Here is a 21,767-nt window from a genome sequence, read left to right on the forward strand (position 1 = left end):
GAGAGAGAGAGAGAGAGAGAGAGAGAGAGAGAGAGAGAGAGAGAAAAGCTCGCTATATTCACGAATCGTTTATCGTTTAGAGGCTTTATTTTCCCGGAGGCGGATAAGCACCCGACCGGCTTTGCTTTACGCGTTTCTACCTCGAATTGATTTCATGCTCGATCGCGCCCGAGTCTGGGTCATCCGTGGTTAACTCTCGAGTGCTTTCGAGTACTCCGAAACGAAATCGGAAAATTTCGAATAGACGATCGATTCGTAATAAAATACCATTTGCTAAAGTACTCTTGTAAATTTACGAAAATCCATAGAAATGCGTATACATATGCAAAATGAAAATCATATATAAACGCGTTGACTAGATTAATATATTCATATTTTTTTATATCTTTTATAACTTTTTCTAAATAAAAGATAATTTTATTAGAAAGTATAGATATCCATTAATAGCCTATTTTTTCCAAATGTTAAACAAAGACTTTTAGAAATGTTTGAAACAAAATCTGCAAGATTGAGTAGCGATCATCAGTACGATCTTTACGAGCATTCAACGTGTTAAATATAAGAGAACTGATTTTTTTCATATATCCAACAGAAAATAAAAATTATATATAAAAAATGAAAAAAGAAAAATAAATTCGATGAAATATTCATATTCGTAAAAGGAAACGCACGCGCACGCACACACATACGCACACACAATCGAATTTTCCATCCGTCGCCTTTGGCCTTCGGCGTCTTCCTACGAAGAAGACGAAGAAAAGGAGTAAAACTCAAGAAAACGCATTCTTCGTCGCGCATCGAACTGGGAACAATAGGACACTCGCAGCACTCTCTTCTTCTTTCCCTCGAGAAGAAATTGACGATACTCGCGACGAGTTAGCGACCTTGAGACGTGTCGAGTGACGCGAATTGAACAATGCGTCGGAAAGAAAAATATATATATTCCTAATAATCAAATTTCCGAACTTTTCGTGGCGATTCGGACAAAATACGTATGTATATATATATATTATGTACATATATATGTATATACATACACATCATGCATACACGCGTACACACATACCACACACACAACCACACATGCACACATACATACTTTTGTAAAATGGAGAAACACTATGTGCGTCGTTGTGTGCGGACGCGCGCGACTGCACGCGCCACGACTCGGCTAAGAGGCAAGCAGACAAAGAGATCCGAATGTCTTGCCCGGCTGGCAGTCGCGAATGGACTGACTGCGCGTTACTTTAAACACTATAGTCCCAGCTGCATCGGTGGACTTTAGCGCGCTGTGCATGGGCACCTTATTGCCGCTACGGTGTTGTCTATACTCGCTTTACGAACACAAATACATATAACCAACCCACGACACACGCAAGCCACACATACACGCATTACACACACACCCATTCAAAGGACCAAAGTTCCTTCGTCTCTTCTTCCTTCCACCAATCTTTTCCTTTCTCTTTCTCTCTTTTTTTCCTTTCCCGCTCTTACTCTCGCTGCTTGCTTCGCTTTATATGTACATATACATAATTATACACATCACATCCAACATATATATATACATATATACATGTGTGTGTGTGTGTGTGTGTGTGTGTGTATGAAGAATTCTTATTCCGTGTATCTTCGTACACACACCCTATATATGCGACTCCTTTCTATAGGGTGTCGTGTTAGCGTCTTAACTACTATGAGAATTTTGTATCTATTCTATTATTTTTAGGATCACGGGAGTATTTTCTTTATTACAATTATTATAAATTATTATAATACATCTTATATATATAAAAAATATATAAATATAAATAATGGTTTTATTTCATTGCTTATCACTCATAACCAATTCTCGACTCTTCATGACTCAATCGGTAAAAGATCACATAAAAAAAGAAACACACATTGTAAAGAACGCAATGGTCAATTCCACTTTTTACTTATCTCTGCCGTTTTAATATGGTTAGTTGAAAACTTTATTTTTGTTAAATATAATCTATTTTTAAATCTAATATTAGAAAAATAATATTTCGTCTATATTTGTCTATATTTATAATACGTGAATTGTATTATGTAATATATGTAAAATACAATCATATTAATACAATAGTTTATGTAAAATACAATTACATGAATACAATATTGTATTATTAATAAAATTATTAATCGTTACATAGCAAACTTTTCATCTAATTATTTCCTAGTTATTCCAAATTTCTTCGATGGCATTTGATTTATAAATTAAAATAATCGATTCGAAAAATTTAACAAATAAACGCTGACCTTCGATAGAGTGAACGCGTTAAGAAATATCTTGAAACATTTACGAATGTAAATAAAGCAAGCATATGATAACAAAAATCGGATGATTCTCCAAGATTATTCTTCAAATCGAGAATGATAAGAATTAGAGAATAACTGTTTAAAATTGTTTTCTAAATGTTCAGTCCACATTCTCTTCGTAATCAGGGCTGATTAAGGAAATGTATATATTTACTTATATAACAATGAACATATTTCTACGATAAGAAAATCGTCTCTAAAATCGATTGTAATATCTTAAATGTTAAATTTCATTCGAAATGTATTATGTGGCACCGAGTATACTAGTCGAGATTTATCTTCGTTCTCTTGCACTAACGCTCCAAAGGAGGAGGTAAGTAAGTACGTGGAAACAAAAATGTGTGTACGCCCACAAAGAGCAATTGAAAGGGGTGGGGTGAAGTAGGGATAGGGGAAGGTAGGGGATTAACAATATATCGAAGTCGGTACTCCTTGGATGGTGTACGCTCGATGGCGATCGACGATGTCTCGTTAAGGGATAGACTCGAAAGACTGGATCATCGGCTCACGTTGATCGCTAAAAATAGAATTCTTCTTCTTGTCAATCCTCGTACGATCTCGCTTTTGTTCGTTCTTTCGTTATGTCTCGCCTAAAGTTACATCGTCCGTAAATTTAAGAAATGATATTTATAACTAATTCGAATTCATCTTTATTCTTTTTTTCATTAAAAATCTTTATTTCTATCGATTTTTAATTTGAGTATTTATAATTGCTTTTTTCTCTTTTTTTTTTATTTTCCTTTTACAATTAATTGATCAAATTAAAATTAAATTCACTATTCGTATTCATTCCGTATAAAGGAGAAATATGTAAAATTAAAATTAAATTAAAATATTGTGAAAAAAAGAACGTGATCAGTTTTATTCATTTCAAATCTAATCTTTTTAACTTTTAAAGTTATATCTGGTATGTTACGACGAATTCAAGAGTACGATAAAAAGGAAATCAAAAATGTAAAGCGCCTACGTAATCTTTTCTTGGAATCGTCAGTTGCAAGACTCCCACGACACGATCAGGAAAGAAATTTCGAATGAATCGTCGGCAAAGATTAAAGAAAATAAGGAAAAAAAAAAAAAGATTAAAGTTTATGAGCTAGTTAAATTGGGCACGACGATCAAGATGCTAACCATTTGATAGCTTAAAAAAACGAATTTTCTTCTTAAAATCCGATATTTTACGATGGACGTTATGCTTCGAAGTTCCGCGATGCATCTCGCGGAATTCTAATTATTTTTAAGTCGATGTTGACCCTGTCTAGAAATTAAAAAAAATAAAAAAGTGGAAAAATAATTTTGCATACCAGACACGCATGAGATTTTTCTTTAGGTCTATGGTATGCAATTAAGAACGAGATGTTTTTGTCACGAGAATGTTTTTGTTATGAGAAAGTCTCTCTAACTTCTGTTTACTTAACCAAAACCTAATTTTTTTGATATCTACATATACGTATAAATGTATCTCGTTAGAGAGAAGGATAAAAAGAAAAAAGAAAAAAGAAAATAGAAGAAACACGAAGGAAGATCTAGATACAAAGCAAGTATTTGTCTTTCTTTTACTTAGCAAGAAAATCCGCAACGTCGGTAAAAACGAAAAAGCGATATTTTCGATCGAGCCAGCATAAAAGTTTTTCAACATGCACGATTAGTTTATCTTCTAACGCTTTTGCGAGGGTATTCACGCACGTGGGTAACATGTGTGGGCACGTGTAGGAGTCAATGAGGCCTAACTCTACTAGTTAAGTTTACGCGTGTGGAAGAAAACGACGGTAAAACGATACGTTCGATTAGACTCGTCTAGCTCGTCTATCGATTTTCTTTTATAAACAAGTAGCACCAAGAAAATGATGAATCTTTTAATGAGTTATTTTATGAAAACTTCCTGTTTACGATGATATCTTTATTTCGTCTCATTTATAAAAAAATTAAAAAAAAAATAAAAAAAAATTACGCGCGACGTTAATTAAGAAATAAAATTAATAACGTATAGTGTTCTACCGTCGTAGCTGAGTCTAAAATTGACGACCGTTTAGAGAAAATACCGACTTGAGAATAAAAAATATTATAAAATTCGAATTAGAGATACAAAAAAAATAAAAATATAAAAATCATTATAATTTAGAAAGGCTATAAAAATGATAAGTTTTAACGAGCAGGTCAAATCGATAAGGAAAAGAAATATTTTATAAGAGTACGACGAAATAATTACGGTAATGGTGAATGCACGATATTTCGAATCCTCGTAGTTTTCGATCGATAAGTATCGATAGAAACCTATGGCATGGTAGCAGCATGTGCACGCATCAATGCACTCAGAGAAATCATCGCGCGGAAATGGCCCTGCCGTTACTCCTCGCCATCGGCTACGACGGAATGCGACTATTGCAAACCAGCAAGATTGAGAGAGAGAGAGAGAGAGAGAGAGAGAGAGAGAGAGAGAGAGAGAGAGAGAGAGAGAGAGAGAGAACTTGAGATCGTTACGACTCCAGCGAATTTCCGGAGTTAGAAGAGAGTTTCACGAGCGACCGCCTCTCATTGTTACCTCTCGTATTATATTACTATATATTTCTGCAGATAAGACCTAGAAAGTGTCAGTATATCATTGTGAAAAAGAACGAGAGAGAGAAAGAGAGAGGGAGAGAGAGAGAGAAGACGGTGAGTGAAGATATTTTTTAATTATTATAATAATCTTTCTCTTATCAACTTTTATTATCATACAAGCGAGATCAAAATTGATATTATATTGTTCCTAGTTGATTATTGTTATTATTATTATTTTGTGTTTGGCTAACTTCGTCCATTATCCGTTTTCAATTCGATTTTTTTTGTATATAAAGTAATTTCAAAGGTATTCAATTTGATATTTGTTGGATCATTTTATTATTTTTTCTAAAAAAGTTAAAAATCTTGCTGTAACAATGGATTTTTTCTATTTTTTGATCACACGAAAAAATAAATAAAGACTAGGTTAATAAATCAACCGTTTAGTCTTAACGTTTGATCAAAGTTTATCGGATATTAAATTGAGATATATGCATATTAAAAACGATCACGATGAACACGTCTCCGCCGATATTCGTCTCTGTCATCGGTTTTGGATAATCGCCTCCGCTTGATGATTCGGCGAAAGTTAGTCGACAGACCCACACTTATTCGTTAGGTGTTCGCTTGACATTCCACGTACCAGTCGGTTCCCATAAACGTATAACGCCCAGGGCTCTCCTTCGACGATAGCTCTTACGGATGAATCACGCGAAGCAAATCGTTTTATCGAATCGCCGAGAGTTCTTATACTATCAAAACGAAAAAATAAAAGGATGAAAAGAAGGAAAGAAAAAAAGGAAAACATAAAGAAAACAAAATCTGACGAAAGAAGAAGAATATTTGAAGACGAATCATTCGTTTGCATTTCCTCTCTGGCTTCTTATTATTCCTCACGGATATCCAAAGGCAAATTTTTAAAAAGTTAGATGGTCGGAATGAATACCATTCTTGTAGAAAAAAAAAATTTGTAGAAGTGATGGCAAAAGTAGAAGTAGAGTCAGGAGAAAGAAAGTAGAAGTAGAGTCAAAGAGAGAGAGAAAGGAAGACAGAAAGAAACACAAAGAGAGAAAGAGGTATACACATACATAAAGAGGGACAGAAAACAGACAGAGATAGAGAAAGAGAAACACAAAGGAAGAAAGAGGGAGAGAGAGAGAGAGACAGAGAGAGGGGAGAGAGAGAGAGAGACAGAGGGAGGGGAGAGAGAGAGAGAGACAGAGGGAGAAACATTCAAAGCACATACACACACATACATACACACACACACACACACACACACACACAGAGAGAGAGAAAGAGAGACAGCAAAGAAAAATTTCACAGATGAAAGTCTGTTCTTTTATTTAAAAGGAAGTTTCTTCTGTACGAATAAAAAGGGTCGAGAGTTTTTGCCGGAAAATTATGCGACGTTCTCTGCTCTTCCGTTGATCGATCGGCACCGCCACCTTTTTTCCTTTCTTTCTTTTTTTTTCCTTTTTACCTTTCTCACATTTTTGAAGATTTGTGGGGACGAAAAATCGAGGCATCCGTTTTTCAGAACTTGAACAGCCTTTTCTCCTAATTGGATCTCCTTCTCGATGCCGAGATGATCACGACGAGAAGGCAAAGTGTGTAATCTTGCCTATCGTTTCGAGAAAGAGAAGAAGCTCCCGAGTGGATGCAGAAAGGATATCCGATTCGATAGGTCGAACTCGAGAGCTCTTTATCATCGAAACGATTCTTGGGAAATTGAAAAACGAAGAACACGTATTATTTGCTTCGAGACTCCTTCGAATTGAAATCGAAGATGGTAAAAGACATAAACTAATTCGAATTTCTAAGCTTTTATTAATAATTAAAAATGTTAAGAAACGTAAGATTCCGAAGTTCTCGAAAATTGTAAAACAAAAAATGTCGAAACTTTCAGGATGCCCTTCCCCTACCTTATATTAGATGAAAAGTAGATAGTAAAAAACAAGATTTTGCTGGAAGGACATTACCTGGAGTATTAACAAGATTTTGCTGGAAGGATATTACCTGGAATATTAACAAAATTTTGCTGAAAAGACATTACCTGGAATATTAACAAGATTTTATAATTTTTTGAATTTCTTGATAAATGCTGGATCTTTTCTAGCGTTAGATACATTCTTTATCCTTTTTTTTATATTTCTTAATTCCATGTGCGAACATTCTCTCCCCCCCCCCTCTCTCCAAATGTCCTTCATTTGGATTGTTTATACGATGATATAAAATCATCTACTCAGAATATACTTGTTGATATGCAGCAGACTCACTTTAGATAAGGACTCGCATTCCACGGTTTTATTAGATGATACCAGCTGCGAAAGAAACGAATCAATCGTATATCATGAGTCATTTTACCAAGAATCAACGAAGCGATCTAAGGAAATAGGAATGGTACGGTAGGAGTGTCAATGTTTTCTTATAAACATTTATAAAACGCTCGAATAATGTAGCAACAAACAATGTGGGACCGCAAAAGAGAACAAAAATCTATAAAAATGATCTGACATACTCTCAAGCGGATATGATCGAATCATTTCTTCTTGGTTTCGTTCCACACAATGCTACCTCATGCATTTAAATGGCTTTGAAGAATAATTGTCTGCGAACGATTACGAGATATATAGCCTTGAAAGACCAAAGAGCAAACGATCGACGATGTTTTCGTTCGGGCAATAGAAAATGTCTGAAACTAAACTTGTTAGAAAAATGAACGAAGTAAAAGAAGAAGAAGAGGAAGAAAAAGAAGTAGAAGAAGAAGACCAGTAGATAAGGAAGGTGCAAGCACCGCAAGAAACCGGGAGCCGTTCTTCGAGTTCTATAGCCGGGAGAGTGAAGGTCGAGTCTAACCTCTCGGCCAGTTGGTCGGCTTCCACAAATAGACGCAACCCACTGTATATATCCTCTTTGTTCACTAATCGTCTCGAGAAAGTAATTAGACGATCCACGCCCATAAGAATACCATACCGAGTGAGACCGTTAAAAGAACTCTGTCTCTCTCTCTTTCTCTCTTTTTTTCTTACTAGCAACAAGCGAAAGACAGGTTCTTGAGTTAATGATAGAGCTCGTAGATTTTCGCGGAACACGTTTTGTTAGACTTACGACAACGATCTCTAGCCCTTCCAGATAATAATTATTAAAATCATTTATTACAAACGGAAAGTAGATTTATTGATATTTCAAATAAATCGTATATATAAATGTATGGATTGCACGTTTTAAATTAATAAATAATATATTAAACGTGTTTTTGTTTTTTTTCGTTCTTATTTCTCTTCTTTTTTTCTTTCTATCTTTCTTTCTTTTTTTTTTCAACTCGTCGCCTGGCAAGTATAGTAATCGCGGCGTGTATTCTGTATCAAAGAGAGAACTCGTTCTATATTCTTCCCTCGCATGTGTTGTTCCCATTATGGTTTGAACGATCCTACCGCTTGAAAACTTTTTCTGCTTTCTTAAGGAATCTTACTTTTGATTCATTTCAACTTCATAGTTATATTTATCTTTTTCCTACTTTTCTCAATACACACATTTCATCTATGTGATCATCGTTATTTCATATTTCACGCTCGTAATAATAATTACTATGACTACTAAGTGTGTATGTGTGGAAAGATTTTGAAAAAATCTTAAATTCTTGACTGTACCTCAAGATCAAGATAGTGATTCGAAAGTAAAAAGCTAAGAGATTCTTTGCGCGAGAATAACTTAACGTGTCGATATATCTTAAAAACAGAGACGATGTATATAAATACATATGTAGGAAGGCACGCACGGCGAGAGAGAAAGAGAAAGAGAGAGAAAGAGAGAGAGAGAGAGAGAGAGAGAGAGAGAGAGAGAATAAATAATTTTTATCAAACGTATACATGTTCGTTCAAACGTAGCCGGTTAATTATTCTACGGTGAATTATAAATAGCGGATTACGAGTTGCCTCGGTAATGGCAACGATTCTCTCTATTACGCGAATATCTTACCTATATCTGCGCACCGAATATAAATGTTTGAGAAAATACGAGTTAATACGAAAAAATATAAGCTACCCCTTGCGAAGGTGCGACTTCTATGAGATATTTCTCACTCGTGCACGCTCCAAACGATGCATGAATATTTCATAAACTCGTAGATAAAGCTAGATACTGCTACTACTCCTTCGACGCTCTTAAATGTAGGTATATATACATATGTGTGTGTCTGTGTGTGTGTACGTGCGTTTGTGTAAGAAGTGTACGTATGTGTACACACGCGTGCGCGTAAGTTTTAATTCTCGTCTATCGCTTTTCGCGATCTATCGGCGTAAGGAGATCGTTCGAGATCTTGATCGATTAATTATATTTCAATGGTACAAGTCATTTTAATAAAAGGAAAAAAATTCAGATCCCGATCGGAAGAGATCGATTTTACGATAAATCTGAACGTAGAGTGATATTTAATAAACGTCCACTTGGCATAATTTTTATTTATTTTTTGTTTTCGATTATTATCCCTCATTACGTCTCTAACGGAGAAAATATGTGTACGATCAAAAAATAATTACACAATTAATAACCGAACGCATCTCTTCGTATAATTTATTGCATCTTATAATTGTAACTTTTTCTAACATTTTATTATCGTCTGTTCTTTAACAACGCACTTATCAATTAATAACGATCGTTAAATTACAAGAATCGAGATGGCGATTCTTGTTACGAGCAATATTATTAATTATCTAGGATATCGTCATTCAACGTGAAAACGTCAAGCAATAGTTTCTCTCCTTTCGAATCGAGTTGTAAAAGAGCATAAAGGGGAGGAGAGTTTATTGCTCCGATGTGGTAAGAAAATCACTTCGGGCTCATTAGTCCTTAATGAGATAATATGAGTGAGCTCTTTGAGTCGTGGCAGAACTAGAAGATCGAAATCAAAGCGGTATTTCTTCCTGGTTACCGGTTCGCGGAAAATTAAATTACCGTCCGGTGGATCATCGATAGACGCTTTGTAAATCGTCAAGACCGCGTGCTCGCCTAACAGACGGGCGAGCGAGTTCATCTTTCATTGAAGATGAACTTGCAAGTCCTTTTTATACATATAAATTTCGCCGGCTCATCGCTCGTAAGTCTGCGATGTATATAATCTCTGTCGACACTACAGACTCGGCTAAGAACACAAACTCTATATTTTACACGCACACACACAATAAAAAAAAAAGAAACAAAAAGATAAATACGATTGATGCAACGACTAATGCAATGATCGGTATAACGTTTATGAAAAATGCTATTTTCATAACCTTTAACACCGACATAAAAATAAAAAAGGCTTTATTATCGAGTGATAATGAGATATTACGTTTGTATAGATTTTCATTGCAAAATATCGGATTAATATTCTCGTCGAAGTCCAACGTACCATTTAAGTAACCAAGTAAACGATAAACAAATAAATAAAATTATTTTTACAAAATCTACAAGCATTTTATGTACATCTATATGCGAATTTATGTTGTATATCTTCGGCCATTTTAGCAATTTTGCGAAGCGTTCCCAAAAGAGAGAGTCTTCCCGGAAGAGACTGAACGGCACACGTCCACGACAACGTATTCGAAATTTCCGTACGAAATTTTCATCCGACGAGGCTCCTTTCAAAAAGGAAACAGCAAGACATCCGCGACATAGACGCATCGTTATTTCCTGGGATGGTGCGTCGGAGAAACTGCGTTTGCAATTTCCTCGGCACCGTTCATCCTCCTGGGAAAGTCTCGTAGAAGAGAGCGGACGAGAAAAGATAGAGATAGAAAGGGAGAGAACGAAAAAGAGGAGGGAGAGAGAGAGTGCAATGGATTACCCGACAGTAAGAAATGATATACAATCTCCATAAATCGAGACTGAAGTCTCCAAAAAAAATTCTAACTTCCTTGCGTCTTTGTGTTTTCTTATGTCATCGGCGGCACTTTGATAAGCCAGCTTGCAATTTCGTAAATATTCTCTCTCTCTCTCTCTCTCTCTATTTTTTCTTATTCCAATGAAATGCTCTACCAATTTATATTCATAATATTCGATCATTTATATCTGTTTTTAAGAATTAATTGTTCAACACATTACGGATTATATATTTTATTGCTAATAAGTAGTCGACTACTTTCTACGTTAATATCTTTATGAGAGAGGATAGACTTACTTACCTTTTACAATTTAATTTTAAGATTTTTTTTTTATTACATTTTCTATTGTACTTTCTGTCGTATAATTTTGGCCTGGTCTAGATTAAATTTTTTATCTGTCTATTTTTCTTCCTTCCTCTGTCTTTTGATCCTTCCTTTCTATCTCTTAATCTTTTTGAAAGTGTTTTGAAACATTTCGGTAAGCGAAAGAAGTCGCTATATTCTTGTGGTTAGTTTAATATAGAAGAAAAAATGTCAAGAAGTAAATTTATGAGGAGCGAAAATACTCATACCAGTAGTTCAACGATCGCTACGTGAAAGGGATTAAGGAGGAAAGCACGAAGGGAATGCGGATACAACAATGTCGTGCCTTGAAAACGATGAGAGGGAAACATTCCAAAGAGATATTCTTCATTTTTCACCTCATAACGCCATGCGACAATGATGCTTCTTCGTGGTCATTGTATTCGCGATATGAGGAAAAACAACCCTCGGGTCTTTTCCCTTCACTTCGAAAGTAACAGAAAGGAAAGAAGAAAGAGGGAAAGAGATAGAGAAAGAAAGAGAGAGATTTGTTTGATACTTTTTGCGAAACGAGCGACCCAAACTATTTTCCCAAACGTGTATCACGGAGTCTGATTAAAATCCTGCCGCGACTAAACGAAAATGGTTTCAATGAGAAGAAGTGCGAGAGATTCGAGGAGTTAGCATCCGAGAGAGGAGGGATGTAACACGCGACATCCCCCTATACCCTCTCTCGAACGTATTGTGACCGCTGACAAAGACGCACACTTCATAGCCAGAGCAAGCCTCGGTAGGAGGTGGCTGTTAAAAATAAAAAAAAAGAAAGAAAAAAGGGGTCGCCGGCACACGTTCTCTTCCTTTCGAGATCCTCTCTCTCTCTCTCTCTCTCTCTCTCTCTCTCTCTCTCTCTCTCTCTCTCTCTCTCTCTCTCTCTCTCTCTCTCTCTCTCTCTCTTTACACTCCCATTGTAAAACGCGCAAATCGATTTTCTCTCTGAAGGCCACGCGGCGCTCTCGAGGCGAGTGCTTTTGTAAATGGTGTAAATTGGCGAGAGACAAAGACCGATGGAAAACGTGGCATTTGCTAAGAGGACCCTCGGAGTACTCTCCTTTTTTTCTCGCTACCATCTCGCGAAAAGCGCGAGAATGCATTTACAATAAAATGGGAAAGAAAGAGAGAGAAAGAGATAGAAAGAGAGAAAGAAAGAGAAAAAGAGAGAAAGGGAGAAAAAGAGAGAGAAAGGGAGAAAGAGAGAGATAGAGATAGAGATAGAGATAGAGAGAGAGAGAGAGAGATTCATCGATCGTTGAAAAAGTTTGTGTAACGGTATACTCTATGAAAAATTTTCAAACGATTCTTTTTTATCTTTTTATTGTCATCAAGTTTTCCATCTTCAGCCTCAGTTAATGGTTTCAGTTGAAATTGAAACTGGTTTTCGTTGATTTTCAGTTGAGTTACTCTTGTTCATTATGTATATGCATATTATACTATCGTGGAAAAAATGACGTAATACTTATGAAAAAATTAAAATATCAACGACTCTAATATTTCTTATTGATTCGTATTTTGTGTAATAAACTTTCAGTTATAAATCTACAAATTTATCAGTCCTTTTTTTAATTTTTTTCTTTTGAATATCATCAAAACAATGATTCCAAAAAAATCGAATTAAACTCGTTCCCGTTACGTAGCTCGTTTATATATTCAGAATAGGGATAAAAAATGAATGGCCGTTAAAAAGTTCATCTACTCTCGAATATTAATATGCACATTCGTATCTCTCGAGTTCATATTTTATTTTTCGAAGAATCGCGATGACGCTTTTTCCATCGTACAAAAATGAAATTATTCATTCCAAATCCATCACCCTGCTACTTTCTTTTTTCTTTTCTGTTAAAGTCACAATTTATCGATTTCTCTCCTGTAACGGAAACGCAATAACGATATATGCCGACTCTTCGAGTTTTCGAACGATCGCGAAAAACGAATCGATTAGAAAGAGAAAGTACATATACGCAAGTAAATTAGACAAGGAAAAGACGAATGAAACGAGACGAATAGAGACATAGTCTCACTGACAAGCGCGAGATACGCGCTTTCTATGAGCAGAACGCGTGTCTCGTGTCGCTCTCTCTCTCTCTCTCTCTCTCTCTCTCTCTCTCTCTCTCTCTCTCTCTCTCTCCCTCTCTTTCTAAGCTACGTAGACGTGTAAACACTGTCGTAGACGGTGTGATCTTCATTCTCATTTAACCATTGACTTGTTCGATGTATTGCACTTTCGTATATATATTTAAATGTCTTAATTATAAAGTATTAGCGGTTCCTTAAAAAATAGATTTATTAGGTATATATATATTTATTTATTTATTTATTTATATATAAACAATACATAACAATTTGATATTATTAAGCATGGAAGAAAATGTTTTATAGCTGACGTAAAGATCTTTAGCGAAATATTGCATTACAACATTAAATTAGTATATCATGACAATGTACCTACTAATTAACGGATGATATAATTAATTAAAAAGTCAAACAAATCGTAAAGATTCTGTCTTCGTGCGATACTCATCAAATAGTATTAGAATTATTAGGAGAGCGAATTAGAAAGTGTGACGATTAAATTCATAATAGTTATAAGACCGATAAATTTTCTTGAATAAAACAATGTTTCCAATGGAAAGCTTTTATATTACAATAATTCAGAGCCAATTTCGTTTAAACTCGAAATTCCAAAAGAAAGAACAATGCAATCCTAAATACGATTTTGGATAAGAGGAAAAGTAGCCGATCGAAAAGGTACGGGCATCGTATTTATACGCTTTCGAGTCGAAAGGAAAATAATCAACCAGGATATATTGAGTGTTCGCGCGATATTTTTAAATGGGAATACGTTTCAAGTATCTGGGTATTCATTCCGAGTATGCGACATCGAAGTCGTAAATAAGCTCGTAGCTTGACATTCGTAAAAAAAAAAGAAATAAAAATAAAAATAAAAAAAATAAAAATTAAAAAAGGAAAAAAATCGTGTTTTTCGTTTTCTATTTTCTTTTACACGGTTTGTTCTTTCCTTCTTTTTTCTTCTTCTCTTTCCCTCCCTTTCCACACAAACCCCTCTCCTTGCCCATCATCGTTCGATTTCGTTTCCTTCACAAAGATCAATGATCGCTTTTTTTCACCATCGAGAGTTAAGGTATTGCATTCGAAACATTGCTTTCGAACTACTGTAAATCATTCGCTTTTTACGAACATTTTATGCGCCGTTAAACGAGTACGTAACGAACGCGCGCGTTCCTCAATACGCTGTAACAGAACCTCACGAGTGATTTTAATGGGTGGTACTTATTTTACAAAGGGGTTGGAGAAGGGGGAAGCAGAGGAGAAATGGTGGTTATAAACTCACACCGACCAGAGATCATGCTCGGTTCAGATCTTGATTGCATTAAGAAACTGCTGCACTTATTTCTCTATCTTTTGTCAACAGAAATACGAGGAAGCCTTTTTGTTTTCTTGTTTTCTTTCTTTCTTCATTATCTTTTTTTGTTTACGATCGAACGAACGTAAATCTTTCAAGTTGATAATAATCGCAAATGAAAATATTGAGACAATAAACAGTAAAGTAGGAAAGAAATAACTTGCTCACCTCTTGTGCTTTTTATCCAATGGATTGACGATCACATCGCACAGGACCAGCATTATGACATGATCAAATTTCGATCATATAACACAATAATGCTTAGAACGAACTTAATCGAAATTTGTATAAAACGAAATGCGAACGGACCCGTGTTACTTAATCGTTCGATCGAGTTCAAACGAAACAAACAAAGAAGATGCAGAAGTACTACTGGAATAGAGTCGAGAATGAAGGAAGGACGAGAAATAGGAAGGAAGGTGGGTATTAAGCTGGAATTAAAGTTAATTAGTCGACTAATGGGATTTAAGTAAGCGAGGAACAAATAAGCTTTGGAACTCCTCGAGAACTCGAGTGGAGCGACTTGCTTCGCGGCAAGGACACACAGACACTGCTGGAAAACCGAAAGAAAGTCTAAGAGATAAAGAAAAAGAAAGAGAAGGATGGGGAATCTCAAGAAGAACATCAACCACTCGTGAGTGAACAACGCAAGTAAGTACAGTGCACTCTTGAGTGAGTCGAGAGGTACTATCGCGGATCTAACATTAGACAAAAACAGAAATAGACCATAATTTGCAAATCGTAGCCGGCAGAAGCACGAGGGGAAAATGGAAGGAGAGAAACGCTAGCTTTGGAAGCCGGCCAAAATGACGTCGAGAGATGAGAGTGGGGGGAGAAGGGAGAAAGGGGAGAGAGAGAGAGAGAGACGGTTCAGCGACGCACCCACCATACTTCGACTTTATCATTGGCTACTATTCGAAAACGGCTTTCGGGGAAAGTACAAATTATTCTTGGTGAATCGAAGAAGAGACGCAATTTCGATTCTGATTCATCCTAAAAACTATGAGGTTATCGTTTCATTATTAATTTTATACGCCTATATAAAGCGATCGTGAAAGAAATAATAAAAATACAATTTAAAAATGATACATTATAATATTTTTACATTTGAAGCGAATGAGAAGAAGAGGAAGCATAAAAATTCTCATTTCGATTCAAATCTATGCACGGTACGTATGCACTCTCGCATATTCTATCAATCTCGATAGTACGAGTATACACCGATTCTCTAGGCTCGCATCGAAATACAACTTTTAATTAATCCGCTCGTCAACGAACCATGTATGTATGTATGCATGAATGCATGCACGTATGTTTGCATGTATGTATGTATGTATTTATGATGCAGGAGTATTCATGAGCATATAGTATGCAGAAATCCGAAGTATGCTCGAAGCATATGCATGAAAAAAGAAAGAGAGAGAGAGAGAGAGAAACGATGAAAACTCAAAATAATTTTCGTTTTCAAGCTTTTGATCTTTTAATATCCTTTATTCATTTCTCTTTTTCTCCTCCTCTCTCTCTCTCTCTCTCTCTCTCTCTCTCTCTCTCTCTCTCTCTCTCTCTTTGTATTTCTCTTCCTATATTTATACGCAAAAACAGAAAATTAGAAAATTCTGCAACGATTACACGACAATGGATTTAACGTCCGGAAGACGAGCCCTTTTGTTGGCATTTTCGTGACAATCCCATCGAGTTCGTTCACTTTATGCACGGTTACCCTGCTTCCAAGCCCTCCCCCAACATTCTTCGCCATCTCCGAGAGGCAAGAGAATGAAATGACGTCGTGCAATTAGTACACAGTAGGTAGTACGGGAATTGTGAAATTCACTGGCCGAACGAGATTCAGACGATTAGTCTGAAAAGCCTGCGACCACTGCAACACAGATGGTGACGACAGTTCTCTCTCTCTCTCTTTCTCTCTCTCTCTGTCTCTCTCTTCGCATATGAATGCATACACTTTGCGAGGGAAATCTCTCTAACGTAGAGGAGGGTGGACGATAAGGTAATTATCATCAATTCGTCGATAAAACTCATTACTGCACGCCTCAGTCCGCAAAAGTATAATATAATTGCGCTGGATTCGAAATTGGTGCCATTTGTTTAACGCGAGAACTTGGTAAAATTTATGTGTTTTCTCGTTGACAACATCGTTAAGAGATCATATATCGCATCTAGTCTATCTTTCGACCTAATTTTTGTCAATTTATGTGACGTCATGTTGTCCCTAATTACGGTCCACAATTAGTCTTATAAACAAATAGGTACAGTTCTATATATATATAAGTAATTAATTTTGTCTGACTAATGAAATCTATCGATTACAATATTAAAAAATGCATTGTCATGTATTGCATTTATATTTTATAACGTCATAGTATGATAATACTTATCCTTTTTTTTCTCTCTTTCTCTTTCTCTCATGAAATCGATTGGAAAAAAAATAAACGTGCACGTAAAATTCGAGAATCGCAATGGAGTGATTCATTACTGACTCCTCTCAAACGTATCTCTTTACATCAATCAGACTAGCACTTTCGGTTCGATCATTGAAACGTTATTGAACACGAGCCGAACGTTAAACGGATGTAGTTCGATTAAAGACACGCACGCACGCATGTACGCACGCACGCAACTTCGTTCGATTCTAATTCGTAAATCGGTAATTTGCGTCTAAATCGCCTCTGCTATGTCCGGAACACCTGATATCCTTGCTGAAATTTATTTCATCGGTGTAACCGAGGAAGAAGAAAATAGGGCTAGAGGAAAACAAATCACTCCCTTTTAAAACGACGCTGCTAGTCCCTTTTTCTCGTCGACAAGAGAAATAAGGGTAGAAATTCCACGATTGAAAGGCGAAAATAAAGTATCCAATTTATTTTGACTCGTCGTCTACTTCTTCTCCGGTTCGTTTTCGATCTATTTAAACGAAAAAGAATAAGAAGGAGGTTCGATCGATCATATCGAAAATATATTTCTCTTTCGTTATGAGTTATACGTTCTAAATAAAAATGATTAAAATCTAACGTTGTAATAAAATCGATCGATCACTATTACGAATACAATTAAATTAGACATTAAAATGGAAGTTTTAAAACGAGCCCCTCACTTCTCTAGAGTATAGTCATCTTCTGAAATCACTTTACTTACTCGATAAATTCTTCGCGTCTTGGCCGAAGCGTAGCAACGAGATTTTTTGGTTCGTTAGACCCTTTGGTGCCACGGGTGAAAGTAAATTCGATTTACTTTCGGTGAATTTAATTTCTCGCCTGCTAGTGAAGTTGCTATATATCGAATATATTGAGATACGGTTCTCAAGTTCCCCAGTACTAAAGTAACAGAAAGAGCGAGAAAGATACATATATATATATAAAAGAGAAAAAGAAGGGAATTATTGAAAATCACGTAGATACTTTACGAAGCTGTAACAGGTTTTCCCTTAGTAGAGAAAATTTATTCTATAAACTGGAAGTATTCAAAAAAACAAATATTCAAAAAAATAAGAATAAATTACGTTATCATGTTTTTTTTTTCGTTTAATTATCGAGCTCATTGGACGTTAATGATAATAAACCTCGAAGCAAGTCATTTTGTGGTTCTCTCGAGAAACAGATGTCTATAGTAAGACGAGCATTAGTAAATAAATCGATACAGAACTATACTGCATTCGTCGTTGTCTTTTTTCCATATGTGCGTATATATATTTTTTTTAATTATTGAATCGATTAATTTTCTCTATATATGATATATATTTTCTATACATAAAAAATAGAAAAAAATATATATATATCTTTGTAACATATACTAATACGAAGAAAGAAAAGAAAGCTAGTTGTCGGTTTACGTGTGAACGAAGCTTAAAGGGAATAAAGCTCGTTTCCTAGCGGCCAGACCGACGTGCATAATTCAAGGGTGGACCAGTATCGATTGAGTCGCTACACTGAGAGACGAGAGACCGCGTCGTTTTCGACTCGACACCAGTTTCGCAAAACAAAACGAAGGAGAACGAGCTAAAGAGGATGACGTACGTATCTACTCTTTCAATATTTACAACTACTTCTCTGTCGAGAAGAACGAAAACTTAATTAATCATCTGGGAACGAAATTGACGTCTCTGTTCATTTCATTTGACTACGATTGAACAAAGCTTAATGAAAGACGCATTAATATTGCATTATGTTTTGAAATTCATCATTGTAGATATGCACAAAAACAAATTGTTAGTAGAATAAAATTATTATTCATGAAAGCAAAACTTCTTTTTAAAGCTTTTTTTTTAAAAAATCGTCACGAAATTATTAATAACAGTTCTAATTGATGAACACATCTATTTATTTTTATAATTAATTAATAATAAATATTTATTAATGGTAAGTATTTTCAATGATCAATAATATGAATCGATTTAATTAATTATTATATATATGAATTGAATTAAATGTCAAGATTGCTTATGTCAGAGTTGCGACTTTCTATTTTAACGACGTTATCTAGTCATTTACGTTATTTAACATTTTTTATCTTCGATAGTATTCACAACTTATAATATCTAATTAATTTTGAAAAAATTTAGTCGCAAGGTTTCTGATAACAATTGTGGCCCAAGAGAGAGAACAAGAGCTCGTTATGGAAAACCATTAGCAGCATTCAATGCATTAATTAATGCATGAATAAACGACAATGAAGTATTAATAAAAATCGATAAAACTCTATAGAATAATTTCATGTAATAGAGGAAAAAATAAAAAAATAAAAATGGGGAAAAAGGGGAAAAAAAGAAAGAAGAAAGAAAAAACGGACGGCGACGTATAGACCCTTCATTGTTATTATTAATATTATCATTATCTTCCAAGAAAAAAATGCATCGTTTTATAATCGATGCTGCCCGCAAAAAGGGGTGGTGCTGTCCTCCCTCCCAAGTTTCTCCTCTTTCTCCACTACACCTTTTTCTCCTCTTCCTTCTCGTCCTCTTCACAGCATAAGAATCCAAGCGGAATGATAACGCGCGATAACTCATCTTTTACGCTCCGCAATCGCGACCCTTGCCTCGTCCTCATACTTTTACCTTCTCCTTCACGTAAAATACATACATACATACATATATACATACGTACATATATACATACATATATATATATATATACATACATACATACATACATTCCCTTCTCCCTTTTTTTCCGTGCCGTTAAAGGAGAAGAAAGGAACGAAAAAGGCTGGGTACAGCAAGAACAAGACCGAACGAGAATTCCAACGCGGAAATTTTTGCGCATGCGAGCGTTTTATTCCACGCAACGTGTGCGTGTCTCCTCATGCTGTAAAAATCGCCCCGGTACTGTTGGATTCGAGAATCTCCGTTCGAGTAAAACGAGGGAGAGAGACTGCGGGACTAAAAAGAAGGGGGAGAACAATATTACTGAAGTTCCTTGCGTTTTGTAGATAAGGAAGTAGGTCGGTGGAAGGGAGCGGAGGGAAACGAAGAAAAAAAGGAAAGAGGATCGTAGGATTAAGTACCGTCCTCGATGATCATGCCAACAATTCAATAGAGAAAAGAAAAAGCGATTATTGTTTTTCCTTTTTTTTTTTTAAAGCATTGAAACCGAGCTCCGAAAATCAATAAAAACTTATCGTCTTATCGTGAAATTTCTGACTTAAGTCCATTTAGAAATCTTTTTCTACAATAATTACATCTTTCATGATTCATTGGTTATAGTTATTATCTCGCTTTTATTACATCGATAATCATGTTTTTTGCAATATTTAATTTATAACGCTTCTCTCTTTCACAGTATTTTTAAATTATTCGGACGATACATTGAAAGAGCATTTAATACCTATTTATGGTATAAGAATAAGAAGAAAAGAGAATAAGCATAAAATATTTTATAATAGAAAATGAAAAAAAGAAAAGGAAAGAATGAGATATCTTCACTGATGTCATCAAGCTTTGATCTTTAACAAGATTTTCAATATTCAAAACCCGATGTTATACCGTTTCTCGACGATAGACGAACAATAAACTGGCTGAGTGTGCGCGCGATAAATGCCGCTAAACAAAAGACACGGTAGACGTAAATAGCGCTGATGCAATAGGAAAGTGCAGTAACAGGCAAGAGAGCATAATGGAAGGAACACAATTTTGTCGTGAGAGAGAAGGTGATGTGCGTGTGCGTGTATGTAGTTTTCCAAGCGAGAGAAGACTCTATATACTAGAAAACGTAGAACCTGATCTATCGAGAAAGCAAAAATAAAGAGAAAGAGAGAGAAAGAGAGAGAGAGAGAGCTCTATTCGACTAATATCTATTTTACTCGACATCGTAAGAACTCTTGTTGTTGTTAAGTACGTACTCGCCAAGATAAACAAGAGTAGTGTGCTTTTAATCCTGATCCATGTACGTATGTATATATTTATGTACGCATGCCTATACACACATACATACATAATATGTTTATATACGTATAGTTATTTGTAGATAGATATTGGTAATCGTAATCACGCCTTTAACTCGTAAAATTTTCGATTCTTCCTCTATCATCCTCTTATGATTTCTAAAGGAACCATAAGTTCTCTGTCTCTGACAGCTTTTGAAGTCATTCTGTCTTCTGAAAATTTGTTATACAAACTTACTTTTTACTCTGGTTACATTATCACGAGCTTCCTCACCATCGTAAGTAATTATATACTATCGATCATTGATAACTTTAATTATTAAAAGTACACAATAATATCGGATGACTCACCTAAAATTCAATTACTCTTTTGAAATAGAAATATATATATATTGAAAAAGAAAAAAAAAGAAGTTAGTTTCGAAAGAATTGATACAGCGGGGATTAGTAATTATTAAAATTATATTTGAAAGTCATATTTTCTGAAATATTGATTTCATTGATTTTTTTTTATCAAACTTGAATTTTTGTCTTCAAAGAAGATCAAAACAAGTTTAAAAAGTTACGAAATTTCTTCTATTGTAATTATCAAGAAAAAAAAAATTATCTTTAAAATTCATAAATATTATGAATCTATTCATCGTATTCCTCGTTAAAGATATTTAATATCGTTAAAATATTTAATTTTTAGCAATTTTATATCCTAATAACAATCTGAATTTATATTTAATGTATCGTAACTTAATCGATAAACTTTGGAAAGCAATATTTTTATTCGCAGTAATTGCAATAAGGAAAAATCAAAACGTTTGGAACTTGCCATAATCTTCTTTTACAATTTTTGTATA

The 21,767-nt window shown here is 35.1% G+C and overlaps 1 protein-coding gene across 7 annotated transcripts in view; it reads right to left on the reverse strand.

Moving 5' to 3' along the window:
• Positions 1–21,767, reverse strand: part of LOC122633417 (protein sprint) — a 139,974-nt gene that overhangs the window by 54,225 nt on the left and 63,982 nt on the right. The window contains exon 1 of one of the 7 annotated variants that reach the window (XM_043821268.1): positions 14,698–15,174. The exons of 5 other annotated variants lie outside the window; for them this stretch is intronic. In XM_043821268.1, coding sequence (XP_043677203.1) covers positions 14,698–14,750 — 53 coding nt within the window. In that variant the 5' untranslated portion in view covers positions 14,751–15,174. Of the gene's footprint in view, positions 1–1,099; positions 1,325–14,697; positions 15,175–21,767 lie in introns of those variants that run through there. One more of the 7 variants, XM_043821265.1, reaches the window with a different exon arrangement.

This window comes from Vespula pensylvanica, chromosome 12, assembly GCF_014466175.1.
Source record: "Vespula pensylvanica isolate Volc-1 chromosome 12, ASM1446617v1, whole genome shotgun sequence".
Classification (NCBI taxonomy): Eukaryota; Metazoa; Arthropoda; class Insecta; order Hymenoptera; family Vespidae; genus Vespula; species Vespula pensylvanica.